At 43.7% G+C, this 20,646-nt stretch overlaps 1 protein-coding gene across 1 annotated transcript in view; it reads right to left on the bottom strand.

Annotated features, from left to right (window-relative positions):
* RAPGEF4 (Rap guanine nucleotide exchange factor 4) overlaps positions 1-20,646 on the bottom strand; it is a 464,996-nt gene that overhangs the window by 96,847 nt on the left and 347,503 nt on the right. Inside the window, exon 19 of the mRNA XM_029605798.1 lies at positions 405-555. Within this exon, the coding sequence (XP_029461658.1) occupies positions 405-555 (151 nt within the window). The remainder of the gene's footprint in view (positions 1-404; positions 556-20,646) is intronic.

The following is a 20,646-nucleotide window of genomic DNA, read 5'->3' as shown; positions in this document are numbered from 1 at the left end:
GAAGTGCCCTGGCCTTGGTGCTGGGCTTAGATTTTTGAATTGGAAAGGCCCAAGCCAGGGCCACAGGAGGACTGATTTTTTATTAGTTCGTTTTTGTTTTGATTTTTTTTTTCATGTTTAATGTTTTTTGATTAGGCAAATAAATTAAACTGAAAAAAACCCCAAACATTAAATGAAACAATAGATATGAAAAAAAAATTCCCTGAAATGAAAAAAAAAAATAAATAAAAGCAAAATGAAAAATTGGGAGACTACACATCCCTAGTTTTTTTTTTTATTCCACCTTCACAATGTAGATCAAGCATTAATAACATCACAATATATTAAAAAGCATCAATTCTAAGCAAAATAGTAGTAGATGAGAGATATTTCCTCATATGCTACAAATTCCTAATTCAGCATACCTCCAGAAAGGCCATAGCCACTTCATCCTCTTGCAAGAGATCGCCATATAAACTAGACCACTGTAAAACCAGGCGAACAACTCGGCGTTTATTGTTCAAACCATAATCCATTTTTTCCTGTTCTGTACCTTGGGAAGGCTGAGCATGGTAAGTGCAAAGTTGTCAAGGAAATACTGCATTCGTATGTTAAAATTCCATATGTAACATAAAGCGCACACAAGTACATTTTAACAGTACTAACACACTTTTTAAAATTCCAGTTTAGAATTCATAATTGACATTTAAAAAAAAAAATGCAAACAATAAAACATAAAATTATATCACTGCCCTTAAATTTCCTTGTCATAAAAGACTGTCAATCAACTTTAAATTATTGGCAGTTTTCATTGCAATAAGCTTCTTCCCCAGTTTTCTGTCAATCTATAATACAGACTTGGCCAACTCTGGTCCTCACAAGCAGGCCTGGTTTTCAGGATATCCACAATGAATATACATGAGATCTGTAAGATCTGTGGACCTTTGTTGCTGTGGTGAGCTTGGCTCAGCCTATGGAGTAGGCCCTCACAGACAACTGATGGAGCTACATAGGAGAGAGACTGAATAGAAGTTTCACATATACCAAAAACCTTTTGTCCCCTTGGGTGCCAGCAAGTCTTAGGTGTTGATCCAGAGCCAGGCTAGGGTCAGAGATAGGTGGTAAGCAAGAAAGGTCAGCAGCAAACAAGAATGGTCAATGTCCAGGCAAGGGTCAGATCCAGCAGTCCAAGGGAAGGCAAGGAGATGAAGCAAGTGAACTGAGTAGACAAGGCAGGCTTGGCTGGATAGACAAAGCAGGCTGGGTTTTAGAGATGAGGCAAGGCTAGGCTGGGCTGGGCTGGAGAGATAAGGCAGGAAGCAGGAACAGAACAGATGAACCAAGAACAGCAACACACACTACACACAGTGATGCAGAAAACCCACTGCTGAGGCAGAGAAGTGTTTCAAGACTAAGGCTTATATAGGCCTGAGGGGATGATGTCATCAGAGAGTGCAGATCCTAGCTTTCCGCCAATTAAACTCTGGAATATGTTGCCAGGGGATGTGGTTAGTGCAGTTAGTGATGATTACTATATACCCCAGGAGAGGTTAGGTGAGGAAACCAGTGGGGAAATCTGGGCAAGAAAGAAAACCTGGGTGGAACCTTCAAAACAAAAGAAACCCCAAGTTAGGAGAAAATTTCTTTCACTTACAAGAACTAAGGAAGGGGGAGGATCAGAGAACAAAGAGGGAGAGACTTCACAGTCTTCACCTCAGCAAGGGAGCAGGGATCCCTAGGTGGACTAGGAGTAGGGGAGGTGGCCTGCAGAAGGGGCCGAACAGGAACAGGAAGAAGGACTACTAGAGGCAGAAGGAGACATAAGAACATGCCATACTGGGTCAAACCAAGGGTCCATCAATGTATTATCCATTATGACGCCTTGATCTCTTTCCTGGGTAGTAGCACCTAATATGGAACCTATCATTGTGTATTTATAGCATGGGTTATTTTTCCCTATATTCATCCCCTTGCACTTATCCACATTAAATCTCATCTGCCATTTGGATGCCCAATTTTCCAGTCTCACAAAGTCCTCCTGCAATTTATCACAATCCGCTTATGATTTAACTACTCTGAATAATTTTGGATTACCTGCAAATATGATTACCTCACTCATCATATTCCTTTTCAGATCATCTACTAGATAAGGGAGCCCTGACCGACGTGCCGCAAATGCGCAGTAGAGAGCAACTCTACCACGCATGCGCGGGCAGCACGTCGGCCAGAGCGGAGCGTGCCCGAAAAAAAAATGGCGCCTGCTCCTTAGGAGCAGGAGCGGCGGCAACGAGCAGGAGCGGGAGGAGCAGTAGCTGCGGCGACGACGACGGCGACGACGACGACAAGCAGGAGCGGGAGGAGCAGCGGCGGTGACGCGCGCGAGGGAGGGAGGAGCAGTAGCGGCGGCGGCGCGCGTGCAAGGGAGGGACACCCCCCTGTCTGCCGGGTGTGGATGACTGAAAGGGGAGGGGATTGAGAGAGGGGGAGTGAGTGAGGGGAGGAAGGAGAGAGTGAGCTGAGAGGAGGGAGGAGAGAGTGGGGGAGGGGGGTGAGAGTGAGGTGAGGAGAGGGAGGGAAGTGAGAGTGAGGTGGGGGGAGGGAGGGAGGTGAGAGTGAGGTGGGAGGGAGGAGAGAGTGGGGGAGGAGGGGAGGAAGGAGAGAGTGAGCTGAGAGGAGGGAGGAGAGAGTGGGGGAGGGAGGAGAGAGTGGGGAAGGAGGGGAGGAAGAAGAGAGTGAGCTGAGAGGAGGGAGGAGAGAGTGGGGGAGGGAGGAGAGAGTGGGGGGAGGGGGGTGAGAGTGAGGTGAGGAGAGGGAGGGAGGTGAGAGTGAGGTGGGGGGAGGGAGGAGAGAGTGAGGTGGGGGAGGGAGGTGAGAGTGAAGTGGGGGGAGGGAGGAGAGAGTGGGGGGAGGAGAGAGTGAGGGGTGGGGGAAGGGAGAATAGAGGAGGGAGGAACTGGGAAGGAAATGGACCGAAAATTTTTTTTTAAATGTAGCCCGTTGTTACGGGCTTAACGGCTAGTTTATAAATATATTGAAAAGCATGGATCCCAGTACAGATCCCTGAGGTACTCCACTGCCTACCCCCCTCCACTGAGAAAATTGTCCATTTAATCCTACTCTCTGTTTCCTGTTTTTTAACCAATTTATAATCCATGAAAGGTCATCGCCACCTATCCCATGAATTTTTACTTTTCCTAGAAGCCTCTATTGAGGGACTTTGTCAAATGCCTTCTGAAAATCGAAATACACTACATCTACCAGTTCACCTTTATCTACATGTTTAGTAACTCCTTCAAAAAAGTGAAGCAGATTTATGAGGCAAGACTTGCCTTGGGTAAAGCCATGCTGACTTTGTTCCATTAAACCATGCCTTTCTATATGTTCTGTGATTTTGATATTTAGAATCCTTTCCACTATTTTTCTTGGCACTGAAGTCAGGCTAACTGGTCTGTAGTTTCCCAGATCGCCCCTGGAGCCCTTTTTAAATATTGGGGGTTATATTAGTCACCCTCCAGTCTTCAATGGATGATTTTAATGATAGGTTACAAATGTTTACTAACAGATCTGAAATTTCATTTTTGAGTCCCTTCAGAACCCTGGGGTGTATATCATCCGGTCCAGGTGATTTACTACTCTTCAGTTTGTCAATCAGGCCCTCCACATCTTCTAGGTTCACCGTGATTTGGTTCAGCCCATCTGAATCATTACCCATGAAAACCTTCTCCGGAACAGGTATCTCCCCAACATCCTCTTCAGTAAACACCGAAGCAAGGAAATCATTAAACTTTCCGCGATGGTCTTATCTTCTCTAAGTGCCCCTTCAACCCCTCGATCATCTTATGGTCCAAATGACTCCCTCGCAGGCTTTCTGCTTCGGATATATTTAAAAAAATGTTTACTGTGAGTTTTTGCCTCTACGGCCAACTTCTTTTCAAATTCTCTCTTAGCCTGTTTTATCAATGTCTTATTTTATTTTTTATTTATTTAAAGGCTTTTCTATGCCGACATTCGTAAGACACATCATGCCGGCTTACAATGAACTGATAAGAGGAAATACAGAGAACAAAAACCTTTTGTCTTACATTTAACTTGTCAACTCTTATGCTTTATCCTATTTTCTTCTGTTGGATCGTTCTTCCAGTTTTTGAATGAAGATCTTTTGGCTAAAATAGCCTCTTTCACCTCACCTTTTAATCATGCTAGTAATCATTTTGCCTTCCTTCCACCTTTCTTAATGTGTGGAATACACCTGGACTGTGCTTCTAGGATGGTATTTTTTAACAATGTTCGTGCCTCTTGCACACTTTTTACCTTTGTAGCTGCTCCTTTCAGTTTTTTTTCTATTTTTCTCATTTTCTCAAAGTTTCCCTTTTGAAAGTTTAGCACTAGAGCCGTGAATTTGCTTACTGTCCCCCTTCCAGTCGTTAATTCAAATTTGATCATATTATGACCACTACTGCCAAGCGGCCCCACCACCATAACTCTCTCTCACCAAATCCTGTGCTCCACTGACAATTAGATCTAAAATTGCTCCCTCTTTTGTCAGTTCCTGAACCAATTGCTCCATAAAAATGTCATTTATTCCATCTAGGAACTTTATCTCTCTAGCATGTCCCGATGTTACATTTACCCGGTCAATATTGGGGTAAATTAAATCTCCCATTGTTACTGCACTACCAATTTGCAAGCCGATTCATTAAAAAGTGCAGAAGAGCCGGCGCTCCATGTTGAGCACTGGCTCTCCCGACGCATGCCCAGGCACCTTTCTGGGGTACGCGATTTTGTATTTAAATTAGGGTCCCGCGCTAATAAGAAGGAGCTAGGGATACTAGCGCATCCCTAGCGCCTCATTATTAGTGGAAGCGGTGGCTGTCAGTGGGTCCGACAATGACACTTAATTTTACTGGCATTGGTTGTCGAACCCGCTGACAGCCATGGGTTCGGAAAATGGATGCCGACAAAATTGAGTGTTTATTTTCAAACCCGCCGACAGGCGGGCAGATTATTTTTTCTTGAAATTTTTTATTTTTGGGACCTCCAACTTAATATCATTATGATATTAAGTTGGAGGGTGTACAGAAAAGCAGTTTTTTCTGCTTTTCTGTACACTTTCCCAGTGCTGTCTATGGTTAATGCCTGCCCAAAAGCAGTAAAATGAGAGTAAAATGTGCAGCTTGGCTGAGCGCACCATACTGAATCGGCCTGTTGGTTAGCTTCCTTAATTTCTCTTAGCATTTCACTGTCTGTCTCACCATCTTGGCCAGGTGGACGGTAGTCTACTCCTATTACTATACCCTTCCCCAATACACAAGGGATTTCTACCCATAAAGATTCGATTGTGCATTTAATCTCATGCAGGATGTTTATCCTGTTGGACTGTATGCCATCTCGGACATAAAGGCCACCCCGCCTCCCAGATGCTCCTCTCTATCACTGCGATATAATTTGTACCCCAGTATAGCACTGTCCCATTGGTTATCCTCCTTCCACCATGTCTCTGAGATGCCAATTAAGTCTATGTCATCATTCACTGCTATACATTCTAATTCTCCCATCTTATTTCTTAGACTTCTGGCATTAGCATACAAATATTTCAAAGTGTGTTTTTTGTTTGTATTTTCATTCTGCTTTTTAATTGATAGGGATAAATTGGATTTTTTAGCTCAGGTAAGTTTTTAATTACAGGCACTTGGACTACTTTTCTTATTATTGGAACCTCACTGTTGGGATGCCCTAATTCTAATGCATCATTAGTATCCTTTGAAGATACCTTCCTCCAAACCATGTGCTGCTGAGTGACTGTCAGCTTTCCCCTTTGTTCTAGTTTAAAAGATGCTCTATCTCCTTTTTAAAGGTTAGCGCCAGCAGTCTGGTTCCACCCTGGTTAAGGTGGAGCCAATCCCTTCGGAAAAGACTCCCCCTTCCCCAAAAGGTTCCCTAGTTTCTTACAAAACTAAATCCCTCTTCTTTGCACCATCGTCTCATCCACGCATTGAGACTCCAGAGATCTGACTGCCTGTGGTGACCTGCGCGTGGAACAGGGAGCATTTCAGAGAATGCTACCCTGGAGGTTCTGGATTTGAGCTATCTAAGAGCCTAAATTTGGCTTCCAGAACTTCCCTCCCTCCCACATTTTCCTATCGTTGGTGCCCACATGTACCACGACAGCTGGCTCCTCCCCAGCACTGTCTAAAATCCTATCTACGTGATGCGTGAGGTCCGCCATCTTCGCACCACATAGGCATGTTACCAGGCAATCCTCACGCCCACCAGCCACCCAGCTGTCTACATTCCTAACAATCGAATCACCAACTATGACGAACAAGCTAACCCTTCCCTCCTGAGCAGTAAGCCCTGGGAGTCACATCGTTGGTGCGAAAGGACAATGTACCATCTGGAGAGCAGGTTCTTGCTAAAGGATCCTTTCCTGCTGCACCAGGTTGATGCTCTCCGATCATGAGACCTTCTTCCTCCAAGGCAGCACCAGGGTTGCCAGTCTGAAGTTGGGACTTAGCTACTATGTCCCTGAAGGTCTCTTCTATATACCTCTCTGTCTGTCTCAGCTCCTCCAGGTCTGCCACTCTAGCCTCCAGAGATCAGACTCATTCTCTGAGAGACAGGCATTCTTTGCATTGGATGCACATGTACAACTTCTCTCCGGTGGGAGAAAAATCATACATGTGACACTCTTTGCAAAAGTCTGGGAGGCCACCTCTTGCTGCTGGACTGCTGCCTTCATCTCAGATTTGTTCAGTTCCTAGTTAAGTTTTAGGTTGCTATGGGAGTAGGAAGGTGTCTAATTAGCATCCTTTAAATGTATTAGTGTATTCACTATATGTCTGGTAATGGTCTACAGGGGAATGATCAAACCGTCAATAAGGTGTGGGCAATTTGTGAAGTGAAGTTAAAAGGCTGATTTTTTTAGTGTGAAAGTGGCACCTGCCTATAAATTAAAGGATGAGCTAGGGGTGAGTGGGAGGGTTGGGAAATACAAACACACTAACTTCTGCTTATTAGCTGCCTTACTGACTATTTAAAAATAAACACACTAACTTCTGTTTATTAGCTGCCTTACTGACTATTAAAAGCACAAACACACTAAATAATATACCCCAATAGTTTACTTCTCCCCAATACTTTTAAAAAAATTTCCCAAGCAAAACTTACTGATTCCTTTCAGCCACTAGCAAGGTGATCCTCTCCTCTCAGTGCCCCAAAGATACAAGGGCATTTGCTGTAACATTATTTGTATGCCATTCTTCACTATGAAGCTGTACTATCTACTTGAATTCTTCAGCATATAACCAGGACTTTACACTTTTTTTTTTTTTTTTTTTTTTTTTTTAATCTTTGTATCACTCTACATTCTAAGATGTTCTAAAATGTTCTGGCAGGGTGTTCCACAGAACTAGGCCAGTGATAGAAAAAGCTCTCTCTTCACTTCACCAATATATGCCTGCTGAACCATTGGAACCTCTAACAGACCTTTATTTTGTGTTCTCAACATTCCTGAGGGAGTTTAAATATGTAGGTGAAGGAAAGTCTTGAGGACTTGAGGGAGTATAAATACATAGGTGAAGGAAAGTCTTGAGGATTTGATTAATTCTCTCTGTTAGGCAGTGGTGAGATCCAAGGTAATGCCAAACATTTTACAATGACCCCTCCAATACTGGGCTGTGAATTGGATGCTTCTGACAGACAGGATGTGAAAGGTTAGTCCATGTAGTTGGAAGATGTGCTATACAAAGAAATGAGTTAGCTCGGAAGCAGAAGGCAAGCCTGGGAGAGGAGAATCCATCTTGGAGAATCTATCCACCATAAGCCATATAATGGTATAGCCATGTGAGAGGGAGGTCCATGATAAAATCAGTGGAGAGGGGGTCCAGGGTTCCGTGGGGACTAGCAGTGGCTATAAAAGTCCCCTGGGTCTGGCATGAGTAGCTTTTTGTTGCACACAGTCAGGGCAATATGCCACATATGCCTTCATGCCTGTCTTGACCCAAGACCACCAGTAGTGGCGAATGGCAGTGGAAGGGTATGGCTACTCTGGGATGCCCTTCCAGACAAGATCAAGGGCCCATTTTAACAGTCTTTCCCAAAGATGCTTGGGTACTACCTTCTTCCCATTAGAAACTGATATTGCAGCAGTGACAATGAATTTTGCAGAGTCGATCATGTGTTGAGGAGTCACCGGTGTGTCTTCCATTTGGAAGAAGCAGAAGAGAGCAATCGCTCTCAGATTCTTGGTTGCTGGATGGAAGCGGAGCTCAAAATTGGACTGGTTGAAGAAGAAGGACCACCCAGCCTCTCTGGGATTAAATTGTTGAGCTTGCTGAAGGTACTCCAGATTCTTGTGGTGAGTGTAGATTGTGGTCCGATGTTTGGCCCCCTCTAGGAAGTGCTACCATTCTTCCAGCGCCAATTTCACTGTAAGAAGTTTGTAATCCCCAATTGTGTAATTCCTCTCTGCCAGAAAGAACTTTCTGGAGAAGAAGGAACACAGCAGGAGGCTCCCTTGGTCGCTGTGTTGATTGAGGACAGCCCGTACCCCAAGGGTAGCGGCATCTACCTCCAGGATGAAGGGACAATCGAGAACTGAGTGTTGTAGGTAAGATCCTTGAAAGAAAGCTTGCTTGAGAGGTTGAAAGACATTGATGGCTTTCGAGGACCAATTCCAGGTATCTGTACCTTTTCTGGTCAAGGTGGTGAGTGGCACCTCGAAGGTAGAATATCCAGGAATGAACTGACAGTAATAGTTAGTGAATCTTAGAAAATGTTGTAGTGCCTGAAGGCCGACCAGCTGAGGGCAGTCCCGGATTGCTTTCTGCTTTGCAGGATCCATAAGGAAGCCAGTATGAAATGATGTAGCCTACGAAGGGGTACTGCTTTTGTTCAAAGAGACATTTCTCAGGTTTTGTGTACAAATGATGGTCTCATAGTCCCTATAGCACCTGCTTAACATGTTCTCAATGCAGAGTCAAGGATTGAAAGTAGATGAGAATGTCATGAAGGTAGACCAGAATGTAGGAACACAAGAGATCTTGGGAAATTTCACTTACCATATTTTGAAATACTGCTGGGGCAATGCAGAGTCCAAATGGCATGACAAGGTATTCATAATGCCCATCTCGAGTACTGAACGTGGTTTTCCACTCATCTCCCTCCGTGATGCAAATGAGGTTGTATGCTCTTCGTAGATCCAACTTGGTGAAGACCTTGGCCCTTTGCAGGCGGTCAAAAAGCTCAGAGATGAGAGGTAGTGGGTATTGGTACTTTTTTGTGATGGTATTGAGGCCCCTGTAATCAATACAGGGCCTGAGAGTCCCATCCTTATTGCCCACAAAGAAAAAACCTGATCCAACGGGGGAAGAAGATAGCCGAATAAAGCCCCTTGCCAGGTTCTCCTTAATGTACTGACTCATGGCCTCAGTTTCAGGAACTGATAATGGGTAAACCATTCCCTGAGAGGGTACCTTGTCAGGAAGGAGATCTATGCCACAATCGTAAGAGCGGTGTTGTGGCAGGGTATCAGCCAGTTGTTCAGGGAACACATCAGCAAAATCAGCATACTATGGGGGGAGTCCAGGTATGGTGGCAGCCAGAGTCAAGCGGGCCAGTAGCTGAACAGGTGTGAGACAGGTCACAGAACAGGTGGAGCCCCAATGTGCCAATTTCAAAAACTGCCACTCAATAACTGGCTGGTGCTCTTGCAGGCAGGGCAAACCCACAATAACCAAATTCATGGCTTGAGGAATCACATGAAAGGAGATGGTCTCCTTGTGAGGGAGGCCGGTCCGAAGGGTGAGTGGCACTGTGATCTCCGCGACATAACCGGGGAGAAGATATCCGTATACTGAGGAGATGGTCTCAGGGTGTTCCAGGATAGTGGTAGGGATCTCAAGCTGACGAACAATCTTAGGATGACAGATATGGAGAGCAGGAGATTTTTAAAATCCTTAGTTTTAATTATTGGGTGTTATTTGATGTGTCTGCTGTTTTGAAAGATTTTATCGATGTTTAGGAAATTTTACAATTAAATATTGGGGGGAGGGGGCCCAAAGAAGTATCTGCCCCAGGTGCCAAATACCCTAAGTATGCCTCTGGTAAAGCTATAAAGACTTTAAACTGCTATGACAACCTGGGACTCTGTTTAAGCGCAGCTCATCAACTAGGGTGAGAAAACCCTGATCCATAGCTGTGACACCCTGGAAGAACAGGGTAAAAATAGGCAATAGAGACTGGAATACATGGCCCTGGAAGCCTCTGAGGGAGGAACTGGGTGAAGCTGCAAGAAGGAATCAGGCAGTGGAAAGATGGAGAAACAACCCCCCCCCCCCCCCCCCCCCCCCCCCCCCGAGACTTAACTAGTGGTTCAGTTTCTTATTCACGTAGAGCATCCCAGCCAGATTGGGACTGGGAGAGTGGCCAGTTGCACAAACCCATGACAATATTCATTGCAGATATATTGAAACCAGACCCGTTTGTGGTTCTTGAGGATCAAAGTTAGCCACATCTGCTACAGTAATTCCCAAAGCACAGTTCTCATCTTATCTGGTTCTTCTTTCTGCCTCAGCTCCTGTTATGTGAGCTAAATGTGCAGATCTGGAGATTAGACGCTTATGAAAGGCAAATGAATAAATCAGTAATATGACTTGAATCCTTGTTTTAAACTTGTGCTAATCCAACCAGTTTTCTGAATGGAAATTATACAATGACAGGAAGAATTCCTGTTACCTGGTATGGCTGCTGAAGGTTCTGACCCTCTACTAATTGCTCAACAGAAAGGTACAATTGGATCCAACACCAGAAAATATAACAATTTAAGTAAATCATTCCATGGTGTTATGTGTCATAGGATATATGCAGTTCTTAGGTTACTGAAAACTTGACCTTTGGTTTCAAGCCTCAGGGAGTGAGGACATCCAACAGCAAAATCCGCCCATTATCCGTTACTACAAACATAGCAGTGCCAGACGAAGATGGTGCACCTGCATCCATGTTTGAAGTAGCAAGGTACAATGAGCCATTTTAAAAGACCAGTGTTCTGGAGGGTTTTGTTCTGACAGTTTCCTCCTGTTGCTTTGGATCTTCCAGCTCAAGTAGAACCAGAATCTATTGGGCTTTGGGGTCATGAGCTTTCATTCACAACTACTTGAGGGGGGGGAGGTGTTTCTTCCTTCTCTTTATCTCCCCCCTCCTAACTCAAAGCAACCATTACAATAAAAGTGCTTGACCAGTGGCCACAGAACCCGATATCCCCCAGGAAATTCCTTAGGCCATTAGTTTTCACCATTAAGTGATGAATATGACTATGAGGGGCTGTGAACACTGCCTCTGTTGCATCCCTAGCCTTGACTGGCCCAGGAAGCAGAGGCCTGGCCCAGGGATCAAACCTATGTCTACTGCATGGCAGTAAACAGCTCTTCCACTGAGTCAGCCCCTAAGAGACCAGCCTTGGTGCATAGAATAGACCAACAGATGACATCATTAACTTTTTTCTTCATACTAAATAGGTGAGTTTCTTTCAGCTGTTACAGTTAGTTCTTTATACAATTTGTTTCATGATCAGTATGGCAAAGAGTTGAGATTAATATACCACACAATAGAAATTAAGTATACATAGTGACTAGGTCAGGGGTGGCTAACTCCGGTCCTCAAGAGCCGCAAAAAAGTCTGGTTTTCAGGATATCCATAATGAATATGCATAAGGTAGATTTTTAGGGATATGCATTAGTTGCTCCATTTGTTTCATTCATTTTGGCGGTGCATGCATATCTCACGAATTGAAGGTAGGCATGCAAAACGGTTGATATACGCACATGTAGGCAGCCACCTACATCATACAGTGGAGGCAATGCATGCAAATCTATCTCATGTATATTAATTACGGATATCCTAAAACCAGACAGGTTTGTGGCACTTGAAGATCAGAGTTGGCCATCCCTGGTCTAAGTCATGTATTTTTTCCTTTCCCTAATACAAGGGTAGGCAACTCCAGTCCAAAAGTACCACAAGTTGGTCAGGTGATCAGGATATCCACAGTGAATATGCATCAGATGCATTTACAGGCAGTCAAGGCTGCACATGCAAATGCACCTCATGCATATTCACTGTGAATATCCTGAAAACGTGATCAGCATTCGGTGCTTGTGAACCGGAGTTGCCTAATCCCTGCCCCAGAATATGACAATTCATGGCCTAGCAAAATATACAAAACACCTAGAGCAGAGGCTGAGAAGGACAAGGGAGTCACAATACTAAAATATTATTGAAATTTTTTTAACTTTTAATTTAAAATTAAGTATAGTTCCTGCTATAATTACTATCACATATCAACACCCCCCCCCCTCCCAGCCTACAACATTTACAGCATTATTCATTTATTTTATTTATGTTTTATTTATGTTTTCACAATTTGATTAATATAGAATCATTCGATTCCAAGAGATATTGTCAGTGTACACATTGTACACTCACTGTACACTCATTCTTCCAACTGTCAGTAACTGCTATGTCAAACTGGGGACAGGAAGCATGAATTTCCTGCAATATTTAAAGCACAGATGCATGAGCCTGGAGACCTCAGATCAATTCCTTGATTCACCTTTAATGCCATGATCTTGAACAACTGTCATTTTAATACTCTGTCCTCACATGTGAATTTGAGGCCTTTGCGGACTAGGACGCTAACATTATCTTACATAGCACAGGTTCTATAGAAACAATAAGATTGTGATGATTATAAATTCAGCTGACGTGAAAAGCCCTTTTGATGTAAATAACAGTGTGGGGGAGGTGTATGTTGATCCCAAAATGACCACTGGGTCCAGGAAGATGTGCAGACAATCCTTTTCTCAGGTGGCAGCATGTGCACCTGTCAGACCTAAAACTGAGGAAAGCCACAGCAGTGCGGAATCAAATGGAGCAAAAGAACAAGCACGATCTGAGCGGTACTGATGGAGGTAACTCCTGTATTCAATTAAGACAAGGCTGGATTTAAGATTTTGGAGTCTATAGGCAGGACTGGAAATCGGAGGGTGGGGCGGAGAGCTCAAAGCAAGCAGTAGCAGATTCCTCTGTGATCCAGGTTATTTGATTCAGGATCAGGCATCTTTACTACCTATGCCCAAACATGGGCCCAATTTAAGAACTCCATTTCAGCCTTTATCGACTCCAGTTCAGTGCACGGATAGTACTAAATAATCAAAAGTGATGACTTTCTGAAGGGTTCCCAACCAAAATCTTTTTCAAACTTGCATTTCTTTATCCCATTGGGAAAATGAGGAAGATGGAGGCTGCTGCTGGTCCCGACCCAATGCTTTTAAAAATTTTTTTTAAAGAAAATTACCACAGACGGTATTGATATGAATGACAATTTTTAATGATGATAAATATTTCTATGGTAATGCATGTTTGATATCAATGCTTTGCCACTCTGTTCTATTTGCAGCCTGGTGCTATAGATGAGACTACATGAGGCAAAATCGGTCTGAATTATCTGTATTTACAATCTCTGTAATAGGCAGCATCTGGTATTCTGTGGAACTGGAATGCCACCTAGTGGCCAAAGCGGTAAACCTGCAGTAGGTGACATTTTCTTCTAGATTAGAAGATGGATGCAATTGTTTCTGCTGAGGAGAACTGCCAGGAGATATGAGCAGGTACTGGAAACTGGATATCAGCTTCAAACCGCCTCATTAAAAGGGAAGGTGAATGGGCTTTAAGGATACAATGCCCCCAGCAGATGAGATTAAAAAAAAAATGGTGAAAAAGCTGAGGAGGAAGGAGGTAGTGAACAATAGTCACATTTGCACTTAGTGCTGTACTAAGGGGAGGGGGGGGGGCAAAGGGGCGGTGTGCCCTGGGTGACAACCAGGAAGGGGGTGCCATCGAGAAACTCCAACCCGAGGCCACTGGCAGCGGCGATATCTGGTGACCACAGAGCCCATCCCGCTCACGGCAGACCAAGGAGATCCAGTGTGCCACGAGCGGAGTCCATCCCACTTGCAGCAGAAGACCAAGGAAGCAGCTCAGCACGCTGTGAGTGGAGCTCATCCCACTCCGCGACAGAAGACTAAGAAAGCAGCCAGGTGCACTGTGAGCAGAGCCCATCCCGCTCACAGAAGAAGACAGGGAAGAGCGAGGCCGGATAGCAGCTGAAGAGGGACAGGCCCAGAATGACCGCACGTGAGCCTATGTGATTGAGGAAGAGGTGTGTGTGTGTGTGTGTGTGTCTGTATGTAAGAGATCATATGTGTGTGTGTGTGTGTGTGTATATGAGTAAGAGATTGGGAGCCTGCATGTCTGTATGGGAGTGCAGGTGCCTGTGTGTGCAATTAGTAAGAGACTAGCAGCATGTGTGTGTATGTGTATGGGCATGAGGGTGAGTGTGTGTGTGTGTGAGAGAGGGAGCCTATATGAAAGGATATGTTTATGTAAGAGAGAGAGAGAAATGAAGGTAACCTGTGTGCAGGGGTATGTGAGAGTGTGTGCAAGAGACAGAGGAAGCCTGTGAGAAGGGGGGTGTATGTGTGTTTGTGAGACAGAAAGCCTGTGTGAGGGAGAGGGGAACCAGAGATCACTGGTGGGGATGAAGAAGTAAAACTTCAGGTGGGTGTGTGTGTGGGGGGGGGAGGGCCAAAGGAAGTATCCACCCCGAGTGCCAAATACTTTAGATATGTCACTGTTTGTACTGGCACCTTTCTTAAGACCATCACATGTTTTGTTGTTTGCATTATGCTACTGCATCTTGGTATATGATTTATACAAAAAATACCTCCTAACATGCACATTTGATTAATTCATTCTGGCTTTACAAAACCAGTGTTTCCTTTGGGCACAAGAGGAACAGCCATATCAGGGAAGGCATAACAACTAAAAATAGCTTTCCCTCTTTAACTTGTTCCATATTTGTACATACACATCTATCATCATTTTATCCATAACAAATGGCAAGTTATGTTTCCCCACCAGGAGAAGACTGGATCACTGGAAACTCCTAGATAGAATGATATAAAATACTCTATGGCAGCAGCATATAAGCATACAGATATCAACAAAAGTGAAAATGGCAAAAATGAGGTTTTACACCCTTTCTGAAAATGTGCTGACAATTTATACGCTTGCTAAATATTTTTACATAGAATTTAATAGGAGACGTTTTGCTGAAAATTGTAAAAATTAAAAAAAAAATCAAACCTTTTTTGGCCCAATTTCCTCCAGCTCCTTTAGGCTTCCAGCAAAATCAGAACTGGTCTGATTGGCACCATGAGCCTTCATTTGCAGTTAAGGAGCTGATGTAATAAGCCGTGCTCAAGCTGCCGCAGGTTTTCTCGTAAATAATTACGTGCATTTTCCCGTGCTGACCTTACAGGCATAGTAACATGTTCAGCGTGGAAAACTACGCACACAAACCTGCACTAAAAACCCGCAGAAGGTTTTGCGCAAGTGCAGGCAAATGGCATGTAAAGGAGGCAATCATCCGTTCATGGGTTATGCAGGGAGACGTACTAGCAGGGAGAATGCTTAGTGCGGGTTTTTTAGTACCTGGTTCAGGGCAAGAGTTACGTTGAAGTGCTGGCCAGACGGACCATTCTTCTCATTGCTGCCATTACTGTGGCTGTGTGTCCATGCAGCTCCGGTGTAATCATGGATTATGGTCACTTTTTTTCTGATGCTATGCCGCATTTTGCAGGCCAGCCGTACAGAGACAGAAGCCTTACAGCATGGCAGAAGGTCGGAGAAAGAGGCCGAGAGAAGGTAGTTTCAAGGAGGGCACCTTCGGTCCCACTCCCAAACCACTAACTGTCTTGAAAGGGCAAAGCTTTCATCCCGATAATCATCCTATGGGCGGGATGTCTGCGTGGGCTTCTGCACGGGTTGCTACATAGGGGCCATGATCATGTGGTTTTACGCAAATAATGGCGCATGTATTTGTTTCTGCGTGGATTATCTGCACATATCTCATTAGCATGCTCCTCCATTATTACATCCTGCAGAGCCACCTGTTTTTAATCCGTGCATTGAAAAAAAAATGTGTGCACATAAATACACAGGCATTTTTCAGCGTGGGTCTTAGTATATCTGTCCCTTTGTGTTTTGCCTTATCGCTATTAAATCCATTAACAGATCTTCACATCTCTGCACTATTATTTGGACTACCCCAGGACTTAGTTCCCACTTTCCTGGATCGATCCTGTTCCTGCTTAAATAATCCACCTGGGCATTCTCCTGCAATATGCAGAGCAGAGAGCTGAAACAGATTTTCCTCTGCTCACACAAAAAGAACATCTGTTTCTTCTGCCACACCTTGACTTCAGGTACCCCCTTGCTTGTTTATATAAGCTACTGCTGTAGAATTGTCGCTAAGAACTCACACTGCACATCCCTTGATTACCTCTTGGAAGTGCATAAGTGCCAATCTGATTGTTCTGGTCTCTAAATGATTTATTGACCAAAGCCTTTCTAATAGAGACCATTGGTCCTGTGCATAATAATTCTGGCAATGTGCATCCCAGCCTAATAGGCTGGCATCTGCCATAATGTTAATCCAATCTGGGCCCTCTAATAGAATACCCTTTTGCAAATTTACAGCATTAGTCCACCAAAGAAAACTCTCCCCTGACCTCTGCAGCAGCAGAAGGTGACCCTCGTACCCCTGTGACTGTACCTTCTATTGGAAAAGCAGAGCTATCTCAACTCAAGCACTCTCATGTGAGTCCTTGCCCATTGCAATAAATCTAAAATGGTAGCCACTGTCCCCAACAGCTGGAATATGCCCATGCTGATGGTGCCTGCTCTCTTGAGAACTGCTTCACTTCCGCAGTTATCTTTGAGACCCTCTTCACTCTTAAGGTCACTGATCTTTCTCAAATGCTGAATTGGGCTCCTAAATGCCTTATAACCTGAGAGGGGTTCAACTGGCTTTTTCCAAAATTTATTATCCATCCAAGCTTCTGATGAAGGAAAACTACGTACTCTGTTGCTGCAAAACATCCTGCATACATTTTGCTTCAGATCAGCCAATAGTCTACATATGGAGGTACTAAGATCCCTTGTCTCCTTAAAGGCTGCAACCACTATCATTACCTTAGTATAGGTTCTTGGGGCTATTGCTAATCCAAAAGGCAAAGCCATGAATTGATAATTTTCTCCTAAAATACAAAAACGGAATAATCTCTGGATGTTTTCTCTTAAAAGAATATAAAAATATGCCTCTTTCAGAGCCAGAGAAGTTAAAAATTCCCCTTTCCTTACTGAAAATATTACTGTTCTGAGGGCTTCCATGCGGAAACGTGGAATATACAGACTTCTGTTCACATCTAATATCGATCAGTAACTGCCATTCTTCTTGGGAATAACAAAATAGATTGAATAGCACCCCTTTTGCTGCTCGCTGAAAGGTACTGGACATATTGCTATAAAATTATCAGCTTGTTGAGGGTAGAATGATTTGCCTCTATTTTCCCTGGGGTAGAAGCCAGTGAAATTACAAAATTTTCTCTCATAGGGAATTGAAAATCCAGGGAATATCTACTTTGAATAATATATAGGACTTACTGGTCTGACATAATTTGGATCCACTCCTTGAAAAAACCTTGAAGCCTACCTCCTAATGAAGCAATCAAGGAGTGAATGCCCTGGGTCTCATTATAAGGACTGGTTGAATGCTGTGCCGAATCTGCATGTGGTCTTCTAGCCCCTTGAAAGGATTGAGACTTTCCTTTTTGTCTAGTAGACTGTTGTGGGAATTTCTTAGACGGCCTAAATCTCCATGTTTCACTATACTGACTTCGCCCTCGAAAAGAGCGGAAAATCAATCTTGGCCTATCCTCTGGAAGTCTGTGAGATTTTGTCTTTCCCAGACTTTTCACCAATCTGTTTAATTCTTCGAAAAAAGATAATTGCCTTTATAAGGCAACCTACTCAAGTGAACCTTGAAGAAGGAGTCTGCAGGCCAGTTATAGAGCCAGAGTAGTCTTCTGGCTTCCACAGAAAGTGCTAAGGACTTTGCTGAGTCCCTAATAATAACATACAATCCATCTGCCAAGTAGGCAGTAGCTGATTTCATTTTAGCAATGTCATCCTCCTCTGACAGATGCTGAATCCTGCACAGCAATGCTCTCGCCATGTAGCTGGCACAAATGGCTGCCTGAAGTATGATAGAATTTGCCAAAGAAATATGCTTGAGAATCAATTCTATCCTTCTGTCCTGTGTATCCCTTAAGGAAACCCTTCTTCTAAGGGTATTATGGTCCTTCTGGCCACAGTTGCCATTGCATCCACTTTGGCAATTGAAAAAGATGACCCTGAGATTCTGAAGGTAATGGATACAGCTTGCTAAAAGCTGATGGACATTTATATCCTGCTTCTGGTGAATCCTATTCAGCCAACATCTCTGAACGTAAAGGGAAAGAAGATTAAAAACTTGCAAGAACCCTTTAAAATTGGGTCCCAATCAGGGTGTTCCTCCACCTTTTCCTCAGTCAGTCTTAAAGTTGATGTTACCTGAGAAATCAGGGCAGGCATCTCTTCTTTCTGGAATAGCCTAATAGAATCCTCTTCTTCCCCACCAAAATGGATTTCTCCTATTCCAAAGAACCTGGACTGCTAACAGTATAATCCTCCTCTGCTTGTAATAATGGAGGATAAAAATTAGCCTACAAACTTGGTCCTGGATCCTCAGGCTCAGCCCTTCTCTTTTTCTGCCTTATGGGGCCAGTTTGTGCAGCAAAAGCCTTTGCTGCAAACTCTTCTGAGTCCTCCTTGGCTTTCAATGCCTGGAAAGCAAGGTGCTGGAAGTTAAACTCAGAATACTCAGCCCTCGATGGAATCTAACCATCCTGTGCCATGCTCAGTTGAAAAACCTCCTTCAGAAAAAATGTTTGGAGGGCCCTGCGGTGAAGTGAAACTTCCCCAGCTTGCAGTAGCTGACTCACATGGCAGCTTCAAAATGGCCACCACATCCCTAGCAATTGCTGAACAGTCAGTGGCAACAAATTTCTTCCTAGGTGCACAAGAGCCTTGTGGAGTTTTTTAAAAATAGTTTTAGACTTACTAGAAACTCCCTTCTTAGGGAGAGACACTTTAGATGAGGACTCAGACGCCATTGATCGTCATGGGGAGCAAACAGCAAATATTTTTACTATGGGGAACAGAACAGCACTTAAAGCCGTGTGGCTGAGCCCACCGGGAACTCCAGGTTCTAAGGCAGTGCAAGATCTTACCTTGAGCAGTCTCAAAAAGGTTCAACAAGGGGGTCTTGAGAAATTCAGACAGACTCTCCCTTTCAAAATGAGTGTTTGGAAAGGACTAAAGAAGCTCTAACTGCTTTCAACCAAAGTGAAAGAGTGAACCGACACAGAATGGATGGCATGCGTCGCTTAAGGAGAACTGATCCGCAGCAGCCTGGCCACAAATTAATGGTAAGCGTAGAGACTCCGTTTAAAGGCAACTATACTGCTAAATCCTCTCTTATGATTAAAATACATTCAAAAATCTAGAGAGCTTGTGCCTTAACTAACCATCCAGTAGCAGGAGGCAGAGAATACTGGCTATAGAGATTCAGCAGATGACATACATAGCTGATGTCATCAAAAGAACTTACAGCTCTTCCTTCAGAAGCTGGACAAGGGATGATACCCACATGTTTCTGGACTGCTGAAGCATAGGACAAGGAACAAGAGGTTTGCTTCTTCCATTAAGCACTCCTCCCCCTTCCTTCTTCGATCTAGCCCAACTATTACAGTCACAGTCCTTCGGCCAGGGGCAACAGTATGTGTACACCTCATGTCTAGCCATCAGATGTCACTGTTTTATTTATTTATTTATTTAAGGATTTATATACCGGAGGTTCCTGTATAATATACATATCACCCCGGTTTACAATGAACAGTAACTATCGCTTCAAGTTAGCGGTTTACAATGAACATAGTTAATCCAAGAAACAGAATAAAATATATATATATAACAATGCTAACAATTAATAAATAACAATTAATAAATGAAAATAAATGCAATAACAATTAATAAATAAACAACAATAAATATCAATGAAAAATGGCAATAAAAAATGACAATAAATAAAATACAATAGCGGTTGGTAAAATAACATGAGGGTTAATGAGAAAATAACATGGTTAAATAACAAGGTTATGTGAAATATGCTGGGGTGATCGGAAAATATGTGACTGATTTTCTTCCTGCTCTTGGTTCTATGGGAATGCTTGTTTGAATAACCAAGTCTTAAGTTTCTTTTTGAATGTAGCGTGGCATGGTTCAAGGCGAAGGTCAGGAGGAAGCGAGTTCCAGAGTGAAGGGCCCGCTGTGGATAGAGCGCGTTTCCTCAGCGAGGATTTAGCCGGTTGGGTGGTTAGTCTGTTTTGATAAGCGCTTCTGGTGGGTTTTGTAGATGTGTGTAGTTGAATTTGGAATGTTAACTTGAGCGGTGCGATGTTGTGCAAAGCTTTATGTATCATCATTAAGGATTTGAATTGGATCCTGAATTTAATCGGGAGCCAGTGGAGATGAAGAAGGATTGGGGTAATATGATCTCTTTTTTTGGCATTTGAGAGGATTCTTGCTGAGGCATTAAGGACCATCTGAAGTGGTTTTGTGGTGCATGCTGGTAGGCCTAGAAGGAGGGAGTTGCAGTAGTCCAGTTTTGGG

This window comes from Rhinatrema bivittatum, chromosome 6 (assembly GCF_901001135.1).
Source record: "Rhinatrema bivittatum chromosome 6, aRhiBiv1.1, whole genome shotgun sequence".
NCBI classification, from domain to species: Eukaryota; Metazoa; Chordata; class Amphibia; order Gymnophiona; family Rhinatrematidae; genus Rhinatrema; species Rhinatrema bivittatum.
The sequence above is the reverse complement of the archived record's forward strand: the minus strand, read 5'-3'. Positions and strand labels throughout refer to the sequence as shown.